This window comes from Natator depressus, chromosome 5 (genome assembly GCF_965152275.1).
Source record: "Natator depressus isolate rNatDep1 chromosome 5, rNatDep2.hap1, whole genome shotgun sequence".
NCBI classification, from domain to species: Eukaryota; Metazoa; Chordata; order Testudines; family Cheloniidae; genus Natator; species Natator depressus.
This window is the reverse complement of record NC_134238.1, coordinates 80,304,448-80,325,393: the sequence shown is the minus strand read 5'-3', so window position 1 is coordinate 80,325,393 and position 20,946 is coordinate 80,304,448. Positions and strand designations below refer to the sequence as shown.

General features: G+C 39.9%; 2 protein-coding genes across 5 annotated transcripts; both read right to left on the bottom strand.

The window, feature by feature from the left end:
• Positions 1 to 356: 356 nt before the first annotated feature.
• Positions 357 to 14,374, bottom strand: ISOC1 (isochorismatase domain containing 1). The gene is made up of 5 exons (XM_074953074.1): positions 14,020 to 14,374; positions 7,589 to 7,708; positions 7,204 to 7,407; positions 6,752 to 6,868; positions 357 to 1,853 (listed from the first exon to the last, which is right to left on the bottom strand). The coding sequence occupies exons 1-5, from the start codon at positions 14,317 to 14,319 to the stop codon at positions 1,707 to 1,709; spliced, it is 888 nt and encodes a 295-aa protein (XP_074809175.1). The 5' UTR covers positions 14,320 to 14,374; the 3' UTR covers positions 357 to 1,706.
• A 712-nt stretch (positions 14,375 to 15,086) lies between these two features.
• Positions 15,087 to 18,772, bottom strand: LOC141987596 (uncharacterized). Of its 4 annotated transcripts, none has more exons than XM_074953071.1 (6): positions 18,505 to 18,772; positions 18,077 to 18,183; positions 17,689 to 17,918; positions 16,956 to 17,592; positions 15,861 to 15,931; positions 15,087 to 15,521 (listed from the first exon to the last, which is right to left on the bottom strand). In XM_074953071.1, exons 3-6 carry the CDS (start codon positions 17,737 to 17,739, stop codon positions 15,108 to 15,110), a joined length of 1,173 nt encoding a protein of 390 aa, XP_074809172.1. In that variant the 5' UTR covers positions 17,740 to 17,918; positions 18,077 to 18,183; positions 18,505 to 18,772; the 3' UTR covers positions 15,087 to 15,107. The 4 variants fall into 4 exon arrangements, with proteins under 4 accessions (XP_074809172.1, XP_074809173.1, XP_074809171.1 ...); XM_074953072.1 differs by having other exon boundaries at positions 17,689 to 17,720; XM_074953070.1 differs by having other exon boundaries at positions 16,956 to 17,918.
• Positions 18,773 to 20,946: the final 2,174 nt, after the last annotated feature.

The following is a 20,946-nucleotide window of genomic DNA, read 5'->3' as shown; positions in this document are numbered from 1 at the left end:
TTACTCTGCTAGACAGCATGATTAACATAGCAGCCTCTTCCCCCGCCTCCCCCTCAAAAAAGGGTAAAAATAGGTCAGTGATGTGGGACAATGGCTTCTTAAACTCTTCCTTTCCTGCCCCGAGCCACAAGCGTGGTGATCATTCTTCAAACTTTAGAGCACAAAATAAGTTCTCTCAAAAACATAAGCAAATTGGGCCATACTCTGCCCTTAATCTTGGCACCAAATTTCCATGACATCTATGGGAATTTCACAGGCAGCAAAAGCTAGAATAAGAGCTATGGTAAATAATAGCTTTTAGGATTCTCCATTCCACAAATACCACAAGAGTAAGAGAGACAGTAAATGTTAACATTTTATTTGCTTTAAACATATAGAGGTTATACAATTATTTTAGAGCCATCTTGTGGGGAAAATAAATCATTTCAAACAATACATTTACTGTAATTTTTATACCTAAAAGATCAGTGTTCAATATTTTGTTTCATCTCCTTAAAAAAAAAAAAAAAAACCAACAAAAAACCAAAGGTTCTAAAGTTACATTCTTGTTGTAAACGTTATATAACAAATTTTAACCCATTTGAACATGAAGACGGTGCCTTCAAGAAGAACAATCGTGTTAAAGTTTAGTTCCAGCTACAAGATATATAGCAATAAGCTACAGATGTTCCCTTTTAAATTACGCTTTTAGGCTAGATTCCAATCAAATTCCAACATCAGTGCTGCAGAAGTTTGCAACACACTTGAAAAGTTTTTTCAGGGCTTACTTGGCGTAATGCAGAAACCAGATGGAGTTTATTAAATCTAGTCATAAAAGGATTAAAAAAATATGAGGACATTTCTAGAAATAATTAGCCTTCAGTAGTTGAAACTGAAAGAGTTTAAGATTTTTTTTTCAATTTTAAATGCTGGTAGTCTCCCACTAGCTGTGAATTACTGTAAACCAATCTTTTAGATCATCTCATTAACAAATTGACAGATTTCTTTATAATTTTGAAAGGAGCAGTGACCCAATGATTGCTTCCATCTGGAACTTGTAGTTGAAGTACAGAACATTAAAACAGGATTAGGGAGTCAAAAGTCTGGAATAATCAAGAATCAACGTAGTCCACTTCAGCTACACAGAATAATTAAGCCTAGATTGTTGATTGAGCTACTTGGTTTGTCTACTGAATAAGACAAGCATTTAGCTTTTATTCTAAAAGACAAACAATGTAAACATGTAGTCCATCTATTTTATACTATTGAAATTCTCTATTAAAATAGTTTAATTTATGCACAAAGTTAAAGCATATTATCACATCACATTTACCTCAATCAATACAAAAGTGAAGCAGAATATTACAGTACACTTTTACAAAGTGAACAATCAAGAGATTTCACAGAAATGTGCACTTTTTGGAGAAGTGTAACAATCAGTGAATATAGTACAGACTAAACAGGCACCTCTGTTAAGTTTTTTTTTTTTAAATAAATAATAGAGCATCTGACAATAAAAGCATCTTATGGTACTCAAGGTCTTTGACAGCTGTGATTAAACAGAACACACTGGCACCCAGACAAATTTTGCTAAGGCAAGCACAAATACGCCAACTTTTAGTTTTATAGTTCTACTGAAGTTAGTGTGAGAGTGTGCACGCATGTCTGCTTACAACTTTAGTTCTTCCTTAAAGATAACAATGTGGTGCTCTTTCAAAAAGCCCTCTTTATACTTTGGAAAGGAGCCCTGACTCTGGAGCACTTGCCTTAATGATGTTTTGAATTTCTTTGAATTTTGGATGGTCTTTATCAGCTACCAGCTGCAGCAAGATGGCCTCACTAGTGGTAACTATTATTCCAGTGCGAGCAAGACGCTAAAAGAGAAAAGAACAGAGACAGGAAAAGGTGAGACCCTTGCAAGTGTGGATAAGCACATACAGTATACCAAATGGAGAACACTTTTAAAATATTCACTAAACAATAAAACCTGTGCTGTTTTGCCCCCAGTATTTACGGATGGGAAGAATAAAACCAGGAGGCCAGTGAGAATTAAGAGCGGTGGGGGGAGGAAAAAGTCAATTCCATTTTGTTATGGAATATTAAGGGGAAGGACAGTCTTGGATTAAAGAAAAGGCATGGTACTCAGTAGGGTTTCTTTCTCCAGTTCAGATCTCCTATGTGAATTTAAGCATGTCACTTCCCTCTACGTGAATGTTTTCCCATACATAAAGTGAGGATTATACTCCTCCCACAACACAGCAGTTTTGAAAAGCTTATCTCATCCAGTGTTTAAAAATTTGAGATCCTCAGATAAAAGGTGCTATGTAGGTAAGACGCATTATTATAAAGAAAATAAGTTAGCTGCTACTGAAGCTGAATTTCCTTTTTCAGAGGTTGTTAGATACCATCCAATACCCTGTTCATGAGATTATACAGTGCCCTGGAACCAGCAGTCTCGTGAAAGTAAGAGAGGAAGACTCTTTTACAAGCCTTAGCTGTTGACTGTAATTCACTCATATTAGTCAGACAGCAATAATTTTTATTAACAATGCAAAGATTATATTTAGCCTGTAATGGGACATTTACACAAAGAGAACTCTTCTGAAAGACTATAAAATGTTCTCAAGATAAAAGTTAAAATTGTTAGGATTAAAAGAAACCACCTATATTTTAAGTTATTTCATACAAATACAATTAAATTCAGTAATGTTCTGTCTAGCTCCAAACATCTTGCAGTGCATGCAAACCCTGGAAGGCTACAATTGCTGTCTGTAACAGCAGGATATTCTAATGTATCCTGGAGAGAGGCTGGCTCCCTCTGCTAGGCCAAAGCTCCACAGCAAAGAGTTATTCAGCTGTTTGGTGAATACGTCAGATCCCTGCCTCACTGATATTGTAGATCCCTATTCTGGGTCCTGTCTACCTCCCATGCCCACTATCCCCATGGAGGGGACAGTGGGTAGGAGAGGAAATGCAAAGGAAGTGGACTTTCCAGGCTTGGTCTCTATTGTGAGCAGTGGAGGAAAAAAGTACCCTATGAGGGGTTGGGATCTTTACCCCTTGGTAGCTAGTTTAGGCAGTTGTGGGATACGCATCCCTATATTCATATCCCCCACATTATTGTCGTAATCTTTGTACAGGGGGAAATCACTATTTTTAGCTAAGTGTTTTACTTTACGCAGTAAGCATGTAGTTTGTAAAACAACGAACAAATGCAGATTGTTTCCTTCAAGTTAACACTTTCTGCATGAGAACATGGCTGTAGGTTTTAATCTTAAATTGCAAAAAAGAAGTGCATTCTCCAGCACTGTAGTGAATAACTAATCCACATGAAGGTCACACATATTTTCAGTTAAAGATTTTAAAATATATTGCCGGTAACATTTCATAGAGTATTTCTCGGTGGAAATGTTCATTATCTAACAACAACAGATACATTTTCCCTGGGTCGTATACTTAAACAGATACAAGCAGCAAATGAAATAGCCGAATTTAGGTGCCAAACATGTGGACTTGAGGCTCCCGTTAGAATTCCCAAAATGATTATCAGAGCACTAACTATTAGGGGAGAGTTACAAATCGGAGCTGGAATGGAATGAAAACTGGTTAGGGAAAAACAAGAGACCCACTCACACTTAAAAGCAAAAACAAAAATCCTTATCCAAAAAATGCAAATGATAAAGCACTACCAGAAATACATTTCAGAAGTATAGCTGAAATCTGTGTTCATGTTAGTAATGCATGTGTCATTAAAACAGAATAGCAACAGAGAGTGGGCTGTTAAAGAAATACATTTAAGAGAAGAAAATGCTGAGGGTAAAATTCACCCTGTGAAGAGGTGAGACATAATGGTCACTATCTTGTGGGCTTAAATGGTTCTGAAAGTAGCATACGCAAAGGTATATGCCTCTTCTCTATAATGGCTAGTAAAAGTGTAAATGACCTAGCTTTACATTAGCTTTGCAGATCTGCTTTAGGAAACCATTAACCTCTTCAGCCCAAGAGGCAGAACTGTTTTTCCACAGAATGGGCTAGTAAATGTCTTAGGAAAAGACTTGGGGCACATCTACATGTACAGCGCTGCAGCTTCGCTGCTGCAGCGTGTCTGGTGAAGACACTGTATGCCGACAGGAGAGAGTTCTCCCACTGGCATGATAAAACCATTTCCACAGGCTTTCCCACTGACATAGCGCTGTCCACACCATCGCTTATGTTGGTGTAATTTATGTCACTCAGGTGGTGGTTTATTCACACCCCTGAATAACATAAGTTTTGCTGACATAAGCTATAGTGTAGACATAGCCTTAGGGCTTGTTCACACCACCACTTATGTCAGCAACTGAGGAAACTAACAGGAGCCTCAAGATAGCTTGAGTTAGCATTCAAAAATTTTGCTGCTTAACTGATTACTTATACTTGTTCAAGTATAACAAAAATCTAACTTATTGTAAAAAAAATGTCTTTTAGAGCTTTCTTCATGATTGCAAAAAAAAAAAAAATCTCAACATGCAGGACTGAATTCTAAATGGGGCTACATAGATTTGTATATATCTGAAAAGTAACAGCAAAAGAGGAGACCACAGGATGAAAGTTGTCTTCTTCAGCTTTGACTACATCCAGGTTTCATGCAGGATTCTCCTTGGTCAGAATCTAAACATTACAGGGCAGTCACCCCATCATGAGGAAGGAGTAATCTGCACAGAGTGGAGCAATGCAGACAGGGCTGAGGGCAGCAGAAAAAAAGGCTGACACTAACATTGGATAGAGTGAAGACCTATTCCTGTTTCGTGCCAAAATGTGTCTCATTATACAGAGTACAATCATTCTGACATGTATATGGGTCTAATTTGAAAATTTTAAATGCACTGTATACCAATAATTTAGAATCAAATTGTGTTAAAGGGTCTACATAATAGCTTGTAGTTCTACAGTACCCTCTACTAGAGGATCTCAAAGACTTGCGAGCATATCTGAAGCAACACATATTAATGAATTAAATCTACACCACCCCTGTGGGATAGGTAAATTTAACCTGTAAATCCAGTGAAAGGGAAAAAAATTGAAGGCTTTAAATATTTCTTCTTATGGTGTATTTAGCCTAAACCAGGGGTTATCAAATGTTCTGAAATCATGGAACACATCTTAAGACAATCAGTCCCTTGATCATACAACATTCCTGTATATGCCTTCCTATTTTCTGGTTCCCATTTCCCCAGCCATGGTTCCTGAAGACAGCATTCAATTCCTCTCCCCTATAATATTAAGCAGCAGCCCTAATATAGGCTCTTTGTTGCACAAAGGAAAACTAGAAGCTTGTAGAGGTGGCTGGAAGTGGAGCCAGTAACACATAACCTGTAGCCTCTCCACAAAGAGCCAGGAAGTGCTCTCTGAACTACATTTTGAGAACCACTGACATTCACCCCAAACTCCTCAAATAAAGAAAAGTTATCTAGAACCAATTAATTTGTCTGAAGTGCCCTTCTAGGAGTTTTGAGTGAGTGCAGTTATCTACTTTTTTATAATTATAATGGATCTATTCTGACTGAACAAAATCCAGGACTTGTCCAGGGCGATTCAAAATCTATTACAATACACAGAACTGTGATTTGTGTGCGCATGAAAGATATGTCCTGTTTGTTCTAAGCAAATGTACAGAAACAGCAAAACCACCAAAATTTTGGGTTTTTTTGTTGCCATACATATTAAGCAATAGTAATACTGCAGTAGTTTCCAGATCAGTCTGTGACTTATTTTTCTGACAGTAGTCCTTGTGCGTCATATGCATTATGTGGCAGATTTCATTAAGCTCGCACTTAATCAAAAAGTTACTGCATTTTTATCAAATGCTCAATACTGCTGACTTTACTTAAGCTCTGAGGTTTTAGGAGACATAGAATAAAAAAAGGAGTTGCACACCTTCTATGTGACGGGCAAAAAGTTATGAAATTATTGTTCGTTTTAAGAGTTTAATTTTCAACTATTCTGCTAAAATCCAGATCAAAAATTCCCATGTTTAGTGCAGATACAGTTCTCTTTTCCATCCTGGATTTTTAACACAACAGTGAAGCTTGCAAGCTAGTTAGAGTACATTGTTTTCAATAAAACCACCATGAAGTTGTGTATGAAATGTAGCTGCACTTTTAAAATTTTCTAGCTTTATGTACTGTCACTTCTGCAACATTTGTAACATATTCAGTTGGACTACCAGAATTTTTCTAATTGTGATGATGAAACTTTTTAAAAATCTGGACTTTAAAGCTTTTTAGCTCCTTAGAGGCAAGTAGGAGTTTTACTGAATTTGCTGCCTTTTTTATTTTTTTTTTTTTGCACATTAGAAGGCACTTCAGAACTGGAGCCCCTTTATACTTTGAAGTGTTTAACGGCAGTAGCATGCCAAGCAAAATACCATTCTAAACTATAAAAAGTTGTATAGTATTTTTATACAGTTTCATAGAGAATTCTTTCTTACGAGGTCACCCAAGGGGCCACAAAAAGTCAGTAGTTTTTTAGAATATCCAACATTTCATGATAAGCTCCCAAATTCTGACCTGATGTCCCCAACCCTGTGCTCTGCATGTAAACACATGTCACCAAAATGTTTACGTTTTTTAAAAAATCCTGGCCCTCCTGTTGCATGGTGACCTATTCTGTGGATGACTACATGACTAACACCTCTCACTGAGTTAGTCACTTCTCAATGGTTTGTAACAATAAGAGAACCAAACATAGAACCAAGATGTAAAAGAAAGTCTGCCTAAATTATGCATGTTACCTCAAGAGCAAACATTCTGTCCATCATACTTCTTGATGAGGTGGCATCTGCTACAATGTGAACTTCCAGACCTCTGCCAACCAATTCCAACGCTGTTTGCTGAATGCACACGTGAGTCTGTCAGAAAAATACCAGCATTATAAAAGTATTTACAGGATTACCTGGAACTACAGTACAAGATTAAATTAGGGATCAATCCTATAATTTTCCCAAACATTAAATTAATAATTAATTCAATGGGAGTTTTGAATGCAAACTGCATAATTGCAGGATCTGGCCTCGTAAACTCGATTTATATCTAAGTATCTTATGAGATTATCCGCTCTGATCACAACTTAACCTTTAAGTGGTATCTGGACTATAACACTGCTTTGCGCAAAGACATCAATATATAAACACGTTTTCAACCATACTACAGTAATAATACAGTACTATAACAAACAAGTACATACTTCTACTCCAAACAAGACAACACTGCGGACTCCAGGAATATCTGCTAATGCAGCTTCTACTTCTGGCAATACCATAGAAAATTTTGTTTTTGGAAGCACAAGTTTAACTCCTGTTAAATCAATTTCTTGCACGGTGCTTCCAAGGCCTTTGGGATACTGTTCTGTCACAATGACTGGAATTCCTAAAATCCGTGCACCCTGGAGCTGCAAGGAAAAAAAAATCCACAAGAATAAAACAGTTATTTAAGCATGAGAGGAGTGAACATACAGTATTTAAATCTGGACTGTATAAGACACCAGTCACTGGTAGTATCTGTGCATTGATGATAATTTGCAGATATTTTTGTAGTTACTGCAGGAGAAAGGGGAAAATCAGTAAACCTACCAAACGTTGTCCTACACTGATGATATCACCAAAATATTTGATAGCAGGTCTGAATCTTTCTTGCATATCACAACAGAAGAATACAGTACTTGAAGGTGTCAGGTTGCCCAATGTAGTTATCTGAAAACAAAAATATAGATTTAACATCACTGTTTTAATTCAATTAAATTTTTAAATGATTAGTAAAAAAAAAAGGAGATTTCTGGAATGAAAAATAGTTTTTTAAAACTCTGTCAGCATATGGGTTGAATGCATACTGAAGAACAAGAAAATTAGGGGGGAAAAAGGACCTTTAAGGATTTTATTTTATTTTGTTCGTTTGTTTTTAAAACTAACATGTGGCAATCAATTAAATATTGACCCAGACATACAGTTTAAATACACAATGAGACTTGTATACTTTAAAATATAACTGCCAGTCACAGGATCTAACCTTTTGACAAAAATACATCCAATTCTGCAGCCACAACTAAAGGGACATTACTTAAACTTCTTACAAAACTGTTTTACCTACTAATGTTACAAAGTAAAACTTAAAAGCGGTATAACTGAAAGTTTAAAATAAAATTCTCTTTCTATATACTTTGTATGAACTCATTTTCTCTGGTTCCACAGTATACTCAATGTCTCCTGTTTGTGTGGTCCTTTTACCTTTCAGATAGCTTACTTTTGGGTTTGCTTTGCTGTTCACCTTTACAAAACTTGTATGCATCCTTTCTGCTTCTTTATGATTCTAAAAATGGCTTCAAGCTTTTTCTAAATATTTTTCTATTTCATCTTTCAAATATGAAATATCAAGGCTGTTTGGTCCTCAATTCCTTCTCTTTGCTGGAGAATCTTGGCCAGATGTTTGTAAGAGGAACGGTGATGTTACTGGGGCAGTACCTCAGAGGCCACGCTCATCATACCTTCCCCCTCCCCAGTTTCCTCCATAAAAGGGGTAGATATACTGATTCTTAATGCTAATATTCTAAATGTATAAGGATTCCCCAAAGTTGATTTTGAAATGGAATATATGGTGACCTTTGTGAAATTAATGTGCCGTCTTAGTGCAGTCCACAGTGACCATAACACTTTGTACAAACAGCAGTCTTATGGTATGTCTAAGCTTCAATAAAATGCCCACGGTTGGCCCAAGACAGCTGACCCAGGCCAGTCAGGGCTGTTTTACTGCAGTGGAGACATACCCTCGGAGGCCAAAGCTTGAATCAATCTGAAAAACCAAGGCTCTAGAGGTGGCTATTCTAAATGGGCAGAGAGAGCGGCATCAGGTTACAGTGTCATGTGACATAAGGTCTTTTCAAGATCTTGCTGGGGACCACCTCCACCAAGACAGCAGCAAGGGCCTGATATTCCTAAAGGGGATCAGGAGACGGAGATGGAATCAAAAATTAAAAAGGTTCATTGGTTTATTTGTTTGGCATTTTTTCCCCTTACAGTTCAGCTTTTAAAAGAGCGTATTTTAGTGCTGATAAAACTTGACAGTATGGAGGCTGGAGCCTTCAAACAACTGAACATGTATTTCATGATTAGCAGCAGTGTAAGTCTGGCCACATTGCATTGGAATGCAGAGTTGGAAGGACCACCTCTAGGAGCAAGCTGATAGCTTGTTTTACACTTCAATTTACTCTTTGTCCTCTGAGGCTTTTAATAGCACCAGTAGTGTAACGGACACTAAGGGCTGCACTAAGGTGATATGCTAATTTTGCATAGGTCACTATAATAATGAGTTTTTAAGTCTATTTTTGAGATACTGTAAAGCACTGTGACTATAGAGTTCTTGATTTGGTGATGAAAGAGAATAATGTTACAAAATAATGGTTTCCACATAAATGTTAAGGCAAAAACCAAAACATTTTGCCAGCAGAAGACATTACTCGTGACAATGTTCTGTTATAAATACTTTGTTTCTGTTATTACCATTAATAAAACTGGAAAGTCAAACATCCAAAAGCTAGGAAATGCAGAATGAAGGTTGCTTGTGCATAGACCGTATGATGGAGCCTTTAACTGTATAGTCACACTATTTCACCTTCCAGGACCCCCACATCCATCAGTGCATATAATGGACAGTGCTCAGGGAATGAGGCAGTTGTTCAGTATTTCATTTTATCCTCTTCATACAATGTGTGGTCCCAAGCTTTGTTTACTGCACACCATGCAAATTCTTCACTGAATACAGCATTATTAATTTCCTCACAGGCTTTCCTATTATACTCACCACACAGAAATATTATTGAATTTACCTTGACAACTTCCCTGTGAAATAGGAAAGTAGTAGCTTCATTTTACAGACAGGGAATTAAAAGATAAAATTGAAGCTGGAGAGGGGAAGGCTGGCAGAGCAGGCAGAGCAACCCAGATCCACACCCCTGCAGCTCCTAGGTGGCGGAGAGGCACAAGCGCCAGCTGCCGCAGCTCCCATTGGCCAGGAATCACAGCTAATAGGAGTTGTGGGGGTGGAGCCTGCGGCCGCAGGCAGCATTGACCTCCTCCCCACCCCAACCCCTCTGCCACCTAGGAGCTGCAGGGCCATAACAGTGGGAGCACCCCACCCCGAGGTAAACATCCTCCCATACTCCCAACCCTCTGCCTCTAGCCCTGACCCCACACACCCAAACTGCTGCTGCTGGCCCAGGGGCTGCCTGAGTCGGGCAGGCCCTGAGCCAGCACCAGCCACTACAGAAGTCATGGAAAGTCACAGAATCCATGACTTCTGTGAGACTTGCAGCCTTGTGTATAACTACTGGTAGACAATTAAGAATTTGACTGGCTGACACCCCATATTGCAACAATGCAGCATGTCTACATTAGGAATTTGCATCAGTGTATGTATACCAGTGTAAGTAAATGCAAGTTTCCCTGATAGACATATCCTAATCTGAAGTGTGTAAAGTAGCTTTCAGAAAAGACCATACAGAGACAAAATTAATACAGAGCGAGGTTACAACCCTTCTGAACTTCGGAGGGATGGAGGAAGGAATTGAATATTTCAGTAGAAGAAACCAGGCAGTGTTGTCCCTTTCTGAGCATTAATTGGTACAGTAATCAAATTTCTCTTCCTTTCCCCATGTCTAAATATCTATCACAATTACAATGAGTTTATGGAAGGAGATATCTGAATGGCTGATGATTAGGCTATGCGTATGATAAAACTATACAAGTTAAGGGGTCAGCAATTTGTTGTTATTGGGTTTTTTTAAATCATTTTATTAAAAAAATATTAGGTGTCTAGTGCAACCGCCCTCCCTATCACACTCATGCAGATGAAGGACTTTTTTCTTTGACTAACGTTTCCCAGTTAATCCGAAACATGCAATTATGACTGTATTAGACCAGAGGTTCCCAACCTGAGATCTGGGAACACTGGCTGGTGGTTCAAGGAGAGCTGGCTGGTCACATGGTGATCTTTCCACCTCATTACCAGCTGCTAAATTACATTCAGAAACAGCTAAGATACATTAAAGACTGCTCTAATTTTACCTTTTCATCTAAACAATTACATGAAAAACCTCAGAGATGTAATGGCATCACCAATGAGAGGGCAGGCTGCCCACGAGACTGCTGCTGTACTAAAATGTGATCCACACTATGACAGCGTTTGGCAAGTCTGTATTAGACTAAAATGAAGTAATATGTATATGAGGTTTAACAAGAATGTATTACCAGATATCACAATACTGACTCTTCAAGGTCAAGATAAAAATTATGGCCCAGTTCTTCAAAGAGATGTGTGCAGGGATGTCAAGTTCAAGATAAAAGATATGCCCTGGCCCTGCTAAGAAGTGAGTGTGGGGGATCCCACTGAAGTCAATGGTTTCAACACAGGGAACAACCAGCAGAAGTCTTTGCAGAAGCGAGGCCTGTACTTGCGGGGGAAGGAGTCTTATCTGTGTCATTAATGACACTTTAAATTATTTAAACTAATCTTAAAATCCTGTAGTTTTCTTGTCACAATTTAGCTGCCTATTTTGTCTTTAACTCAACTTGGACCGAAAGACCTCACTGGTCAGTTTCATGGAGGGGACTTCATCTTTTCATGTCTCCAACTCAGCAGTATAATGTCACTTTAAATTAACAATGGCTAGATGACTGAAGTCTTTTTCTATCCCCAAACACATAGTAAATTTGAGGATGGAAAATAATTCAGACCTTTAGACATTCCTTCTGTTAATGTTTGTTCCACATAGTATGTTTTCTTGCCTAGTTCTGACTATACCAAATGATGAGGTTTCCATCACTTCCTTGGGAGACTTGGGAAACATAATTAGACAAAGGAACAGATACTAAGAGGGGTCTTTGACACATGAGCAAAGGAAATAACAAAAATACATAACATTCTGGGCATAGGGAACAGTATTTAGTGGTAAAGCAGTGGTTGTCAACCAGGGGTGCATGTACCCCTCGGGGTACATCAACTCATCTAGATAATTGCCTAGTTTTACAGCAGGCTACGTAAAAAAGCATTAACAAAGTCAGTACAAACTAAAATGTCATACAGACAATAACTTGTTTATACTGCTCTATATACTATACACTGAAATTAAGTAAAATATATATATTCCAATTCACTTATTTTATAATTATATGGTAAAAATAAGTATGCCATTTTTCAGTAATAGTGTATTGTGACACTATTTGTATTTTTATGTATGACTTTGTAAGCAAGTAGTCTTTAAGTGAGGTGAAACTTGGGGGTACGCAAGACAAATCGGACTCCTGACAGGGGTACAGTAATCTGGAAAGTTTGAGAGCCACTGAGATAGAGGGAGTCTGACCTGATAACCTGCTAGGGCACAGGACTCTATTAAGGCTAATTTATGAATAACATCCCAATAAGTATTTTCTGGTGATACAAAGAATAGCCATATTCCAAATAATAAAAATTATTCGTTTTTTACATTGCATTTCCAACTCATCCAGAATTTCTGCCTGACAGAGAAAAATTAATTGACTACAGCTAAAACGTGAACATTCCTCTCCATATAAAATTCACATTTTCATTACTGAAAAATGGTTGACTTTTAAAACTCCCTACGCTGGAAAAAGAGAAAAGTGATGCAATTTTGTTCTGAATGCAGTCATTACAGCACGACTGGCATAAATCTCTGGTATGCATGAAGATACCTTACTATGAAAAACACGTACTATATCTGTCTAGCAGTCTGCTATGAAACCAGTGAGTTACTATCCTATAATTTATCAGAAGCAGGACTGAATATAAAACTGGGGACATATAATGCATGGTACAAAGCTCTGGCACAATAAAATTTGTAATTAAAGATTAATCTTTGTTTTCAATGTTGAACCCTGACCCCAACCTCAACTCCACCTTAGCACAAATTAAGTTGAAAGAAAAGAAAGCACAGGTTGTCTATTTCAAATGACAAATGTTTACTGTTTTATGTACTGTACCACCTTTGGGGAAAATATGGTCTGATTCATTAAATATAAAACCAAGATTCAAGCGTGGCTGTAAGATACATGTGTTTCTGTGAAGTGCATTAGGTTATGGGCTTAATAAGATAAATGTATCCATATAATATGAAATGTAGGTTTGCTGTATTGCTTCCTCACAGATTTAGATTTTGCCTAATCCGTTCTTTACTCTGCACTGAAGTTTCCCTCAGGCATTGCAATTACAACGCTAGTCAGGAAACATGGCACTCACAGACACTGCTATGCAATCCTTTTTATAATCTGTCTTCTATATTGCGTCGTATTTAAAACGAAGACATTTATTGCAACATGTGGAAGCTCTGAGATTTCTTGAGGATAACTGTATTTATCATTTAACTATTTGGGAAATAATAAAAGTGATAAGAACTAATAAATCCTCTCTCTAAACTCTGGTCACAACTGTAAACATAGAATTCTACATGCGCATGTTAAGAGAAATTGGGGTTATATTCCTTCAACATTCATTTTTCAACAGAAATTTTAGAACAGGTTACATAAGAGAGGGGTGGCTACAGGAGGGGGTTTCAACAGCCTGTGTGGACTTTAGAGGGAAGCAGACAGTGGGTGTGAAAAGGGGTGTGTGCCTGAGAGAGAGGTGGCTGGGGGCTGTGGCACTGGAACAGTTTTTACAATGAGGGTCCTGAATGCCACTGAACAAAAACTGTGAAGCCTGTATATAAAGGAAACCACTTCAGCACCCCCGGGGGGGGTGTCTTAAGGAGACCTGAAGCGCGCTGGGAAAGTCTTAGTTTAAAGGAATGGGGGGTGAGGGGAAACCAAGGCAGGGCCCCTGCAGGCTGAGAGATGCCGGGAGTGCACTCATGCAGACGGGGTGGGAGGCGTGCGCTTCAGAGGAGCGAAGGAGTGTAAGTCACCCCCGTGTGCTTCAGGGAGCCCATAACTCCGAGCGAGGCAGGCACAGGGAGGGCGGGAAGCTGTGGGACGGGAGCTGGCCCTGGGGTGGCTCTCACCTGTATCTGCAGCGGCACCAGGCGCACCTTGCAGCGCTCGCTGACCAGGAAGCCCTTGGGCAGGTCGATGTACTGGCTCCACTCCTCGGCGAAGAGCTGCACCACGAACTTGCGGTGCATGTCGAGCTGGTCCCCGTAGAGGCTCAGGAACTTCTGGATCAGCAGCTCGTAGCCGGCGCCCTGCGGCACGGTCGAGGGCCGGGCGAAGACCGAGAAGCAGAAGAGCACGGGCACCGAGCCGCCACCAGGCCCGGCCGGGCAGCAGCCCCCGCCGCCCGCGGGAGGAGCAGCCGCCGCCATGTTCAGGGGCAGCCGCTCAGGCGCCTCCCTGCGGCCCAAGCTGCCGCAACTGCTGCTCCGCCAGCCGCTCCCGCCCCCAGGCAGACAGGCGGCCCCAAATCCCGGCTCCTGCTCCGCCTCCTCACCATGAGGCCCAGCCCAGGTACCCCGCTCCCAGTCCAGCGGTGTCTCCCCGGCTCAAGGGCCCTTCACCCTCAGCCCGGCTCGCTCCCCGCCTGCTAGGAGGAGCCGAGGCCCCGGCCTGGCCGCGGCGCCCCGCTGCTGAGGCAGGCCCTCTGCACGGGACTGGATGAGCGCTCACCTCAGCTGGGCTGCCCTGGCATCCACGCCTCAGATCCGAGTGCAGGATCGGGGCCTCGTACTGCAGCGCCGGGCCCCACCATTAGCACAGAGAGGACGACACAGATAGCAACCTTCCCCTTTTGCAACTAGGTGCAGTCTCCGCCACGCAAACGTGACCATCTTGGCTACTGCTCAGGACTTGCTACCGCCTGCCAGGGTTGCAAATCAGGAGGGATGGGGGTTTGGTCGGAAACGCTCACGGTTTGCTTCCTCCTTGCTAATGTGCCAAATTGATTTTACTGCCTGGTCCAGGGGTTGCGAATTAGGAGGGATGGGGTTTTATGGTCGAAAACACTCACAATTCCCTCCCTCCTGCTAACGTGCACAGTTGATGTATTTGATGATTGAGACGTGCGTGAAAAGGGAGGCAAGGTTTGGGGGTTCGGAGCATGCCCATGAGCCCAAGGTAATACCAGAGTGGCCCCTTTGATCTTTTTTCACTGGCTTCATCCTTGGTTATTTCCAATTACTTGGCTGCCCATGCACCTATCACTGGTCCAGGGATGGTTGCGAATCAGGAGGGATGGGGGTTTTGGTCGAAAACACTCACGATTTGCTTCCTCCTTGCTGCTTTTATAATTTGCATTGTACACAGGGACACAAATACCGAGAATAATTTTTTCAAATAAAAAACATTTATTATAATCTGGTATATAAATAAAAAATATTTTTCTTGCATTATCTTTTGAACAAGAGGCATTTAAATATAATGGATTTTTTGTTTTGTTTTTTTGGTAAAGAAGGGAACTATGCACATTTTTTGCGTTGTACTCTTTCTTCTCATCAGTCAGGTAGTCTTGATTGGTTCCTTCTGTAATGCATGGTATAGATGCCCACCTCTTGCAAGAATCACACTTGACCTTTGATAAGTAACAATTGAGAAAATGAAATCACAGAAGTTATAATGACAGGTTTCAGAGTAGCAGCCGTGTTAGTCTGTATTCGCAAAAAGAAAAGGAGTACTTGTAGCACCTTAGAGACTAACAAATTTATTTGAGCATAAGCTTTTGTGAGCTACAGCTCACTTCATCGGATGCACATACTTTGCATTCACTCATGCTATTCCTTCCACATGTCAGCATTACCTAACATATGCCTGTCAGCATGATGAAAATGTTTACTGATGTGGAATTTTTATAAGAATCATGATCCTGGGCAGTTTATGGCATTTATTTCTCATACAATTCTATGTTTCTTACCATCGTGCAATCCTCACTTTCCTTTTCACAGTTGACAAGGTTGCAGTATATGCAGTAGTCCTCCACGCTTTCTTAAAAATAAATATATGAAATGATGAATATGTTACAACCAACACTGAAAATGCAAATCTTGATTTATTAATTAATGTCAATGTTAATTTATTTATTAATTAATGTCAATATTTTAATCCAGTCACTGGTTTGAACATATCTTTTTCTTTTTTGTGAGTCATATTTTCTCAAATTTTTACTTTACTGCATCTGTATATAAAACTACCAATTTCATTCAACTGGTCAATCAATAGCAACCATTCACCCCATTCAAATTTTTGTGTACTTAAAGATATTATTGATTCATAGTCACCATTACAGAACCAAACCTGTGAGATATTCCACTTTAGGGGTATTAAGATAACTGTCTGCTATGTGACATAATTCCACTCTTCCTGTTATCTTCACATGTGCCTCATGAGTCCATAGTATATGGTAGAAAGTAATTACCTGACTCCTACAACACATGATGAAAGAAAAGGCACAATTTCAATAATATTTGATTAATCAATCCCATTAACAAATACATGTTTAGTGGTACTTAAATATACCTCATCACTTATCCAGCTTCTCGGTTTCCGGCAATGAAATGAAGAGCCATACACTTTTATAAAAAGAAAAGGAGTACTTGTGGCACCTTAGAGACTAACCAATTTATTTGAGCATAAGCTTTCGTGAGCTACAGCTCACATCCAATGAAGTGAGCTGTAGCTCACGAAAGCTTATGCTCAAATAAATTGGTTAGTCTCTAAGGTGCCACAAGTACTCCTTTTCTTTTTGCGAATACAGACTAACACGGCTGTTACTCTGAAACCATACACTTTTATGTTTCTCACTTTGGCCTCCAGTCTCTCTGTGTGTTTGCTGGTCCTTACAAATTTGACTAGAAAAAAATATTAACACATATTACATGCATGGTAATACAGTTTCCTTTATCTCTGTTTTACTATGGTGAATGCCGCCACTTTGTACATGAAAACCGTTAACATAGTTCCATTTATGAAGTATGTTAATCTGTTTAAGAAAGGTGCGGTAACCAATTACCTTTCAGAATCCATTGCTTGTCTTCCACCTCCTCCACAAGCATGTCATCAAAATTGTCATCAGCATCACTTAAATCATTGTTTGAAACATCTTGCCCTACATACTTCTCTTCTTCCATTGCTGTGACCTCTATGTTTTTCACTGTGCTGTCATGGGATACAGTGCCATCCACTTTTCTAAAGTCTTCTGTGGGTGTTTCTGGTTCAGTGTCACCAACTGCAATTTCAGTTCCGATTTTTCCCTCTGATGTGCTTGCAGCAGCTAATGTTGGTGGCTCTTTAAATGGTTTTAAGTGTGCCATACTGTACATGGTTCCTAACCGTTTCCCTAAGATGGTTTGTAATTTCACTCTCTTACCCTCAACAGCTGTAATTTTGTATGGTCCAATATACCTAGGTTCCAGTACTACTCCTTTTCTTGTTCTCTTTCTAGCATTCAGTAACAGAACAGAGTCCCCAATATCAAATGTTATTTCCCCATATTTAGAATTCTTTCTTTTAGCATAATGTCTTTGTTGTTTTTCTTGTGCTTTAGAAATGTTATTTAGGGCCAGTGCAATGTCAGCATCATGTCTCGATTTCATATTTATGCTGTACTCTTTGCAGAAATCTTCCCCAAACGTATTCATATCTTGGATCTTTGTAAACAAATGGAGAAGGGATTGTATTTGTAAAATGAAGACACACTGAATGCCATGTATACATGAAAGGTGCTGGTAATAACATACACTTACTGTGTAATTCTCTGAGACTTCTTCTTGAAATACTGGGTCAGCACAAAACATTAGTCAAAAGGGTGAAATTTTTGTTGTTGCGTGTACTTTAGTTTGCAAAGAAAACAAAATGGGGTCAAGTAATTCATCCCAATTACTCCCATTGTCATCAACCATCTTCAGCAGTGCTCTGTAACAAATGCTCATTGATTGATTGGTTTAAAAAAAGAAAGTCACATGTACGGTCTTGACTGAAACAGATCAAACATAATCAAAAAGGTGTAATACATAATGAAAAAGACTTTCCATGTAACACATTGCTTTTGAAGATTTTTTTGTGAGTTATATCTTCTTGCATAGTACACTCTACTTACCATTAGTACTGTAATATTCCCACCCCTTCACTTACCTTTTTATGGATTTATTAGCGTTTTCAGCCAAGCCATTGGTTTATGCGTGGTACGGGCTGGTGAAGCTACGTTCTATTCTCAGTCTTTCACAAATATACAGGTTAAACTGAAAGAAAATAAGTTACACCATAAACTTACATATAGACTTGTGTTAAGGAATGTTCCTTTGTGTATTTGCTGTACTTTTATGTGTAATTAGCAACAGGAATAGCCCATCTTTTAATATTTGTTTTGGAAACAAGTAGTTGTGCATTTCTTTGTTAGATATGAAGACACCGAAAAATAATTTTATAGCAACACTGACAGTGACCAACAGCAGTTTATTAAAAAAAAAAAAAAAAGTATGGTGATTGTTTGAGATCAATGAGTGACCTGAGAGTGAGTTTGACTACATAGTACAAATAACCAGAAAAAAACCAGTCATTACCTTATTGAATTCCGGACCAAGATCTGTCAGTATCTGCTTTGGGCATCCACGTCGAACAATCATTTTGTACATGCCCTTTGCCAGTTCAGATGCTGACTTACTTCTAAGTGGAAAGGCTTCCACCCATATGTCGTAAGCAGAGAATGTAAAGCCCATTTTTAAATACAGAAGAAAAGAAAACAAACAAAAAGAAGTACAGGAATGGGTTATGGAAAACCATCCAAGAGTAAAGCCGAAGAAATATCCCCAGCCAGTGCAAAGACACAATAGCGGTAATTGCTGCACTATGCTGTGCCTCTTGTATGCATTGGACTCGTTTCAAAATCAAAGCCTCATTGTATCGCAGAAATAACAATGGATAATGATAAACAATAATGTGTCTGATTCCAAAATTCACCTTTCTGCTTTTCAATTTAATTCCTTTCTCTCTTTCTGGCAAGTAAGACATCGTGCAACCTGGTTTTGATAGAACAATATGATGATATTAACATTTCGTCATGGAAATAGTATTGCAAGGGAACAGAGTTCACATTTGCACACCAAATATATTTTTATATTTCTTTTATATATTTTGAACTTCTATTTCAATTGTAAATAGCGTTCTTCAGGATTTAGTTTCATTACTTTACATACCCAATTGGCAATGTCTTTTGTCATCCCTGGCCAATAATATTTTGATGTCAGCATATTCCTCTTTTGGAATATTCCTAGATGTCCACCCAATAGAGTGTCATGATATCTTTCAAAGAGTTGTAGGGCTTCTTTCATGGTATGCACAATGACAGCCTTTCTTCCTTTTTCAGAATGGAACAATGTCCCCTCTGTTGATTATAGAAGATGGAACACGGAGGATGATTAAGGTTTCTCAGGGCCCTGAGCCAGAGCAATTGTTGGGCACCTACCACCCTGTCCACCGGCTGCACCACCTATGGCCCTATCCCTTTCGTCCTCTTCCTCAGGATCTCAGCCATGTTCCACCTAGGCTCCCCACCATTTTGCCTGCCACTTCATCAGATGCATGTAGTGGAAATTCCCAGAGGCAGGTATAAATATACAAGCAAGAATCAGGCTAGGGATAATGAGGTTAGTTCAATCAGGGAGGATGAGGCCCTCTTGTAGCAGTTGAGGTGTGAACACCAAGGGAGGAGAAACTCCTTTTCTAGTTGGCTAGCCACTCACAGTCTTTGTTTAATCCTGAGCTGATAGTGACAAATTTGCAAATGAACTGAAGCTCAGCAGTTTCTCGTTGAAGTCTGGTCCTGAAGTTTTTTTAGCTGCAGGATGGCTACCTTTACATCTGCTATTGTGTGTCCAGGGAGGTTGAAGTGTTCTCCTACAGGTTTTTGTATATTGCCATTCCTAATATCTGATTTGTGTTCATTTATCCTTTTACGTAGGGACTGTCCAGTTTGGCCGATGTACATAGCAGAGGGGCATTGCTGGCATATGATGGCGTATATTACATTGGTGGATGTGCAGGTGAATGAACCGGTGATGGTGTGGCTGATCTGGTTAGGTCTTGTGATGGTGTCGCTGGGATAGATATGTGGGCGGAGTTGGCATCGAGGTTTGTTGCATGGATTCGTTTCTGAGTTAGAGTTACTATGGTGCGGTATGTAGTTGCTGGTGAGAATATGCTTCAGGCTGGTGGGTTGTCTGTGGGCAAGGACTGGCCTGCCTCCCAAGGCCTGTGAAAATGACGGATCGTTGTCCAGGATGGGTTGTAGATCCCTGATGATGCGTTGGAGAGGTTTTAGCTGAGGACTGTATGTGATGGCTAGTGGAGTTCTGTTGGTTTCTTTCTTGGGCTTGTCTTGCAGCAAGAGGCTTCTGGGTACACGTCTGGCTCTGTTGATCTGTTTCCTTATTTCTTCGTGTGGGTATCGTAGTTTTGAGAATGCTTGGTGAAGAACTTGTAGGTGTCGGTCTCTGTCTGAGGGGTTGGAGCAAATGCAGTTGTACCTCAGCACTTGGCTGTAGACAATGGATCGTGTGGTGTCTCCGGGATGGAAGCTGGAGGCATGAAGGTAGGCATAGCGGTCGGTGGGTTTTTGGTAAAGGGTGGTGGTAATGTGACTGTCACTTATTTGCACCGTGGTGTCTAGGAAGTGGACCTCCCATGTAGATTGGTCCAGGCTGAGGTTGATGGTGGGGTGGGAGCTATTAAAATCGTGGTGGGATTCTTCCAGGGTTTCCTTCCCATGGATCCAGATGATGAAGATGTCATCAATGTAGCGCAGGTAGAGAAGGGGCGAGAGTGGACGAGAGCTGAGGAAGCATTGTTCCAGGTCAGCCATAAAAATGTTGGCATATTGTGGGGCCATGCGGGTGCCCAGAGCAGTGCCACTGGTCTGGAGGTATATATTGTCACCAAATTTGAAATAATTGTGTGTGAGGATAAAGTCACAGAGCTCAGCAACCAGTTGTGCTATGGCATCATCA